The sequence below is a fragment of the Sinocyclocheilus grahami genome, unplaced genomic scaffold, assembly GCF_001515645.1.
Source record: "Sinocyclocheilus grahami isolate Dianchi unplaced genomic scaffold, SAMN03320097.WGS_v1.1 scaffold40.1, whole genome shotgun sequence".
Taxonomy (NCBI): domain Eukaryota; kingdom Metazoa; phylum Chordata; class Actinopteri; order Cypriniformes; family Cyprinidae; genus Sinocyclocheilus; species Sinocyclocheilus grahami.
In genome coordinates this window covers 2,214,187-2,222,714 of record NW_015505219.1, presented here as the reverse complement: position 1 = coordinate 2,222,714, position 8,528 = coordinate 2,214,187, and the positions used below count along the sequence as shown (strand labels likewise).

Genomic DNA, 8,528 nt, shown 5'->3' with positions numbered 1-8,528 from the left:
CACACACACACACACACACACACACACACACACACGTGTTGTGTTTTCATGTTTTATGGGGACATTCCATAGGTGTAATGTTTTTATACTGTACAAACTGTATGTGCTATTGCCCTACACCAACCCTACCCCTAAACCTACCCCTTACAGGAAACTTTTTCTCAAAAAAACTCATTCTGTATGATTTATACGCTTGTTTCCTCATGGGGACCTCAAAAATGTCCCCACAAGGTCAAAATTTACTAGTATTACTATCCTTGTGGGGACATTTGGTCCCCATAACGTGATAAATACCAGGTACACACACACACACACGCACACACACACACAAAATGACTTTTAATCTGGGTTTCATTCTAGATTACACACCAAAACGTAGTCTGAGATGGGAAGTGTTTTGAAAAACCTAAATAACTTAGTGTAAGTTATTTTGGTGGGTCGCTCAAAAAATGTGCCACACCATTTTTTTTACCTTTTAGCTTTGATATTTAATATTTATAGGTGTTTGTTTTTCAATCAGAGGAAGCATTTATTTCCACTAAAAAGATTTAAATTGTTAACTACATGAAAAGAAAAATCTAGATAAATAATCAAGGCATGTTTTTCACACAGTGATTTATTTATTTATTCATACATACTAAATGAATACAAAGAAAAATGATATTTAATAATTTTCCTTTATATGTGCTCATCTACACTACTATTCAAACGTTTGGACTCAGTAAGATTTTTTTCCCCTTTTTCAGCATGGATGCATCAAATTGATCAAAAGTGATACAACAAAACTTCTTTTTAACAAAGTTTTTTCTTCTTTTGAACATTTATAGACAAAGTATCTTTAACTGCCATATATATTGCAATCCGCAGGGGGAAAAAAGTGTTTTAACTTGATTGAGAAATTAAAGATGCATTAAACTCTATTAAATGTTCATAATGTTTCTTCATTTTATATTGCCTTCAAAATCATTGGAAATATATTGAATTATGAAATATATCGCCAAGTTTCACTGTGGACTCCCTAACACGCTCCTACTACCCGATTTTGTGAGAGCAAAGGGTTATCGACAGTCTTTTTTCTTGCTCTTTCTTACACCTGGTCCTGTGCAGCTGGGCTTCATGTTTGGAGGCACCAGGAACACAATGGCTGTTTCAGACTCACAGCATGTGGATCATTTCTCACTGTGTGTAACTCTGAGGCTGCTGCGGTGAAGAACCGTCTGACAAATTATTATGAGTGTTATCTAGCCGCCTATCCAGCCCTCGATCATTCCCGCCAAAACCAAGTCCAATTATCCAGTAAAATTGCCATCATTGCTATCACATATGTAATTTTTTTTTTTTCCAGCACCTCTTAGCTATATTCATTCTTTTGTCGCTCTGTCAGATCTTGACCCTGTGGCAGTGACTCCAGAAGGCCCATTGCTTGCTGCTAAAGGAGATACTGTGGAGCTTCAGTGTAAGACCAAGTCCTCTGATGAATACACCCTGCAGTGGAAAAAGGCACGTATCAATTTCAACAAGCCAATTTTTCCTCACTATTTTCTCTGTTGTGATGTTTCTCTCTGATGTTTTTTTTTTCCTGAATAATGTTCTTTTAGTTCTAATGGTGCTACGCTGTGTCTGCCTTTGGAGTTTTCAGTTTGTTTGTTTTGTTTTTTTTGTCATTTTGGCAGATAGTTCTCCAAAAACAGAATATTCTGTCATTATTTACTCACTTTCTTGTCAATCCAAACCTATACGATTTAGGTTAATCTTTGAAACACAAATTAAGACATTTTTAATGAATCCTGAGAGATTTTGAAAGTCCAAGTAACCAATGTCCAATAAAGCCATAAAGTCTTTGTAAAATGAATCCAAATGAATTAAGTGGTTTAGACTTGTGACTGTAACTTCCCTGTAACTGGGAATCTGCAGACAGCTGTGAAATTCACAGTAAAAACATTTCCTAATAAGTATTTTGTTTTGTTTTCCAGTAATTTTTTTATCAGATAAATGCAGCCTTAGTGTACTTGTGTGCATGTGGTGTATATATTTCTACACACATATATGTTTACTCTAAAAGGTGGTGTAATACTGTATGTATATTATATATTACAGACACGGTGTAATACATGGTGTATTTAAATGATCATGATTTATAGAATATTTTTTATCACAGTTGATAGATTTTTTATTTTTGTTTTGCATGTCTATGAGACCCTCCCCCAGCTGAGTGTGATGGGGTCACTGGTGAGGACAATTTATGAAAAACTAGACAACTGTTTGTGCGTAGGAGTGCGTAGGCTCGGTGGGATAGAGTGTGCGTGTATACAGACCAGAGAAAACAGCAGAACGGCTTTTTGTTCATTTTCCACTCCAGACTGCATGGAGCGAGAGAGGCAGTAATGGATGTAATAATTGTGAATGAGATCAATGGGACTGGAAAACAATGGCATCTCCTCCCTGGAGACAAATGCTGCTGCCTGCTTCATGGCTAATGGCTACACCAGAGGGACATGTCCTTATGTAGAGAGAGAAAGAGACATCCATCTCCATGCAAACACATGTTCTCTGCTGCTTTTAAAGTGTCTTTTAAACATATTTTGATATAGATTAAGACGATGAGAGATGCTTTGGTGACTGAAAGATCATGCGCGAAGAAGAGAGACTGAGAAACTAAAGCGCTCTAGGAAGAATGGCATGACTGCTAATGTTATTAAAAATGATTCAGTTTATTTTTGTACCAGATGACAGCTGGGAGCAGTGATACAGTGACCTTGCGTGGGAATTGGTGGGTGGGGGAGAGGTTGCAGCTCGATTTGAAAAGAGAATTGGTAGTGTCATAGTGTTAATGCATCTTAATGTTTGCTTTTTATATATATTTAGCTAATTTTTATGTTTCCATTTGCAAATTTAGGGGCAAATTCACTAAACTAAATTTTTGCACACAGTATTTCAGTGCAAAAACTTGATTCTTATTCACTATCTGCAATCCAGTTTTAGCCTTAACATTTAAATTGAGTGAATGGCATTCTTTTCAGCACAAACACAACTTTGCATGCAAATTAGGCTCATTATATTGTGCCTTATTCACTAAATTCAGCACAATTTGCCTGGCACATTTAACGTTACGCTATTACCGCCTACAGACAGCAGGTGGTAAACTGGATTTTATTTAATAGAACTTTCTGTGTATATTTCTATCGATCGTGGCAGCAGTTATTCATAATATAATGATTAAATGATGAAGAGGAGCATTATAACTAAGCATCCTGGGTATAAATTCAGTGTGGTGCAGTCAAGTGATTTAAAAGAGCCAGTTATCCACTGTCATAATTCTTTCAGTGAATTCCCCCTCATGTGTTCATATTTATATTGCCAATTGCAGTGGGTGTATGCATGCAATATTTTTAGGAAACATCTCTGGCTCGATTTAAATTATTAATGAACTTCTCTTTTCCTATCACAGTTGCTCCGGAGAAGCCAATGATCACAGGAAATAATCAGGCTATCACTGTCAGTCATGACACTTCAACCTCCTCTGAAGTGAGTCTCACGTAGATGTTTATAGCTGTTTATGATCACTGTGAGCCTTTAAATGTAAATTTATTTTGTGTAAGGTTACAATGACTTAAAGAAGTTTGTCTGAAATCTTGTCACATTTCTGTATGGTATGTTTGTTTAGGTGGCCAAGTGCATCAGCAGGAACGCTTTCCCTCAGCCTCGTATTATCTGGTTTAAAGATGCCACCCCTCTGCCCGAATTAAAGGACCAAAAGGAAAGTAAGTCGAAAAATCAGAAAAGTGCTCAGAATTGTAAATTGTTCTATGCCTTTAAAATCCCTTTCCCGCTCATTGATGTCTGAGAAGACCAAAAAAATGGGGATTTAGTATATATACACATTTATTATAATTTAAAAAATATATATTTTTAGCAAAGGTGCATTAAATTGATAAAAATTGACAGTGAAAATATTTACATTGTAACCAAAAAATATGTTGAAATATAATATGAAAGTCCCCCAAAATACTGAAGTGATTCAACTTTATTAAATACCTTTCAGAATAGATATACTGTATAATGTATTTTTTTTTAATTAGCATAGTAGTATTCCAGTACCCCTCACAGAATTTTAGACATCTTAAAGTAAAGTTAATCTCTCTCTCTCTAATGTCTCACTCTTTCTCAGAAACTTATATGATACCTAGTGTGGTGAAGGAAGCCTCGGGCCTGTACACCATGACCAGCACGCTGTTCATGCAGCCGGTTAAAGATGATGCTAAATCAGTCTTCCACTGCACGGTGGAGTACAGCATGCCAAACAACCAGATCAAACAGGAGAGCTCCGATAAATTCAACCTCTCGTTGCTCTGTGAGTCCGACGTGCACACACTCACAATTAAACTGTAACCCTTGCTGCGTGTGTCAACTGTACGCTCATTTACCTCAAACTCCTCATCCTGTGCTCTCCTCCAATCAGATTCAACAGAAAATGTGTTTTTCAAACTGAAGAATCAAGGGCCAGTCAAAGAGGGGGATGATGTGCTGATGGAGTGTGAGACTGATGGAAACCCTCAGCCAGAGTTTGAATTTTGCAAAGAGGTGAAAGACATCTATGCCAAATCACAACCAAATAATCTAGTAGTGGTTTGTCCATATTATTTTCACTCATATTTACTTACTCACTCGTAAGGATGAAGTACTGCAAGGATCGAAAGGAACGTTAAAAGTGAAGAGTGTCACTCGAAAGGATGCTGGGATCTATAAGTGTGAAGCTCTGGACTTTGACGCCTTGGATGGTGTGGAACTTATCGAAACTCTAAGCTTAAATGTGCACTGTAAGTATCAATCCCAGACATTATAATAAATACAATAAACCGAATGAGTTATTAAATTACACATAACTGATCCTTTGTTAACCTCTGCACTCCTTCATCACCAGTGCTAATTTAGACAAGCTTTACAGACCATCGCACTGGAATGAAAAAGAGATTTGCTTGAACAACGTGATTAAATACTGTGGCAAGGGCAAAAATCGAATACTTTTTGTATTATTTATATACTATTATAGTATTTATTAATATTTTAAATTAGATTGTATTTTTTATATATTTTTAGTTCTACTTTTAATTTTAGAGAGACTGAGAAACTAAAGCGCTCTAGGAAGAATGGCATGACTGCTAATGTTATTAAAAATGATTCAGTTTATTTTTGTACCAGATGACAGCTGGGAGCAGTGATACAGTGACCTTGCGTGGGAATTGGTGGGTGGGGGAGAGGTTGCAGCTCGATTTGAAAAGAGAATTGGTAGTGTCATAGTGTTAATGCATCTTAATGTTTGCTTTTTATATATATTTAGCTAATTTTTATGTTTCCATTTGCAAATTTAGGGGCAAATTCACTAAACTAAATTTTTGCACACAGTATTTCAGTGCAAAAACTTGATTCTTATTCACTATCTGCAATCCAGTTTTAGCCTTAACATTTAAATTGAGTGAATGGCATTCTTTTCAGCACAAACACAACTTTGCATGCAAATTAGGCTCATTATATTGTGCCTTATTCACTAAATTCAGCACAATTTGCCTGGCACATTTAACGTTACGCTATTACCGCCTACAGACAGCAGGTGGTAAACTGGATTTTATTTAATAGAACTTTCTGTGTATATTTCTATCGATCGTGGCAGCAGTTATTCATAATATAATGATTAAATGATGAAGAGGAGCATTATAACTAAGCATCCTGGGTATAAATTCAGTGTGGTGCAGTCAAGTGATTTAAAAGAGCCAGTTATCCACTGTCATAATTCTTTCAGTGAATTCCCCCTCATGTGTTCATATTTATATTGCCAATTGCAGTGGGTGTATGCATGCAATATTTTTAGGAAACATCTCTGGCTCGATTTAAATTATTAATGAACTTCTCTTTTCCTATCACAGTTGCTCCGGAGAAGCCAATGATCACAGGAAATAATCAGGCTATCACTGTCAGTCATGACACTTCAACCTCCTCTGAAGTGAGTCTCACGTAGATGTTTATAGCTGTTTATGATCACTGTGAGCCTTTAAATGTAAATTTATTTTGTGTAAGGTTACAATGACTTAAAGAAGTTTGTCTGAAATCTTGTCACATTTCTGTATGGTATGTTTGTTTAGGTGGCCAAGTGCATCAGCAGGAACGCTTTCCCTCAGCCTCGTATTATCTGGTTTAAAGATGCCACCCCTCTGCCCGAATTAAAGGACCAAAAGGAAAGTAAGTCGAAAAATCAGAAAAGTGCTCAGAATTGTAAATTGTTCTATGCCTTTAAAATCCCTTTCCCGCTCATTGATGTCTGAGAAGACCAAAAAAATGGGGATTTAGTATATATACACATTTATTATAATTTAAAAAATATATATTTTTAGCAAAGGTGCATTAAATTGATAAAAATTGACAGTGAAAATATTTACATTGTAACCAAAAAATATGTTGAAATATAATATGAAAGTCCCCCAAAATACTGAAGTGATTCAACTTTATTAAATACCTTTCAGAATAGATATACTGTATAATGTATTTTTTTTTAATTAGCATAGTAGTATTCCAGTACCCCTCACAGAATTTTAGACATCTTAAAGTAAAGTTAATCTCTCTCTCTCTAATGTCTCACTCTTTCTCAGAAACGTATATGATACCTAGTGTGGTGAAGGAAGCCTCGGGCCTGTACACCATGACCAGCACGCTGTTCATGCAGCCGGTTAAAGATGATGCTAAATCAGTCTTCCACTGCACGGTGGAGTACAGCATGCCAAACAACCAGATCAAACAGGAGAGCTCCGATAAATTCAACCTCTCGTTGCTCTGTGAGTCCGACGTGCACACACTCACAATTAAACTGTAACCCTTGCTGCGTGTGTCAACTGTACGCTCATTTACCTCAAACTCCTCATCCTGTGCTCTCCTCCAATCAGATTCAACAGAAAATGTGTTTTTCAAACTGAAGAATCAAGGGCCAGTCAAAGAGGGGGATGATGTGCTGATGGAGTGTGAGACTGATGGAAACCCTCAGCCAGAGTTTGAATTTTGCAAAGAGGTGAAAGACATCTATGCCAAATCACAACCAAATAATCTAGTAGTGGTTTGTCCATATTATTTTCACTCATATTTACTTACTCACTCGTAAGGATGAAGTACTGCAAGGATCGAAAGGAACGTTAAAAGTGAAGAGTGTCACTCGAAAGGATGCTGGGATCTATAAGTGTGAAGCTCTGGACTTTGACGCCTTGGATGGTGTGGAACTTATCGAAACTCTAAGCTTAAATGTGCACTGTAAGTATCAATCCCAGACATTATAATAAATACAATAAACCGAATGAGTTATTAAATTACACATAACTGATCCTTTGTTAACCTCTGCACTCCTTCATCACCAGTGCTAATTTAGACAAGCTTTACAGACCATCGCACTGGAATGAAAAAGAGATTTGCTTGAACAACGTGATTAAATACTGTGGCAAGGGCAAAAATCGAATACTTTTTGTATTATTTATATACTATTATAGTATTTATTAATATTTTAAATTAGATTGTATTTTTTATATATTTTTAGTTCTACTTTTAATTTTAGTATAAGTTTTAGAAATTTTGTAATTTAATTTTTTATATATGTCTGTTTAGCTAATTTATTTTTATTTCAGTTTTGTAATTTTAGCACTTAAACTTATTTTATTTCACTTCACCAAGGCAACATTTCAAATTTTAGTTTACATTTTTTATCTAGTATTTATATTTTATTTTAGCTTCATTTCGAAAATGATTTTTAATAGCTTTAGTTTAAGTTAACAATACCACCACTGCTTCTCATCATCAACTGAAAAGAGAAGACTATCATTTGAAAGCAATTAGAAGTGAACAACTGTTCCTAATGTTTCTGTAGCACATTCACTCTAGTACTGTAAACTCTTTACTTACTTCCAACACTACAGTGACCTCAGTCAATATGTAAATTAAATTGTTAAGCTAGTAACATTACTTTTTAACTTAGGGCAACAGACAGTTAAGTTAGGATTGGTCAGTAAAGTTTTAGGGTGGGGCTTAGTGAAGAATCAGTTATTAAGTCCAGGTTCAATTGATTTTTCCAGCACCTCTTAGCTATATTCATTCTTTTGTCGCTCTGTCAGATCTTGACCCTGTGACAGTGACTCCAGAAGGCCCATTGCTTGCTGCTAAAGGAGATACTGTGGAGCTTCAGTGTAAGACCAAGTCCTCTGATGAATACACCCTGCAGTGGAAAAAGGCACGTATCAATTTCAACAAGCCAATTTTTCCTCACTATTTTCTCTGTTGTGATGTTTCTCTCTGATGTTTTTTTTTTCCTGAATAATGTTCTTTTAGTTCTAATGGTGCTACGCTGTGTCTGCCTTTGGAGTTTTCAGTTTGTTTGTTTTGTTTTTTTTGTCATTTTGGCAGATAGTTCTCCAAAAACAGAATATTCTGTCATTATTTACTCACTTTCTTGTCAATCCAAACCTATACGATTTAGGTTAATCTTTGAAACACAAATTAAG

General features: G+C 35.8%; 1 protein-coding gene across 1 annotated transcript in view; it reads left to right on the top strand.

The window, feature by feature from the left end:
• Positions 1 to 8,528, top strand: part of LOC107582137 (basal cell adhesion molecule-like) — a 49,878-nt gene that overhangs the window by 36,189 nt on the left and 5,161 nt on the right. The window contains exons 2-9 of the mRNA XM_016267868.1: positions 1,385 to 1,504; positions 2,197 to 2,229; positions 3,449 to 3,525; positions 3,665 to 3,761; positions 4,169 to 4,351; positions 4,460 to 4,581; positions 4,673 to 4,817; positions 8,142 to 8,257. Of these exons, the coding sequence (XP_016123354.1) occupies positions 1,385 to 1,504; positions 2,197 to 2,229; positions 3,449 to 3,525; positions 3,665 to 3,761; positions 4,169 to 4,351; positions 4,460 to 4,581; positions 4,673 to 4,817; positions 8,142 to 8,257 (893 nt within the window). The remainder of the gene's footprint in view (positions 1 to 1,384; positions 1,505 to 2,196; positions 2,230 to 3,448; positions 3,526 to 3,664; positions 3,762 to 4,168; positions 4,352 to 4,459; positions 4,582 to 4,672; positions 4,818 to 8,141; positions 8,258 to 8,528) is intronic.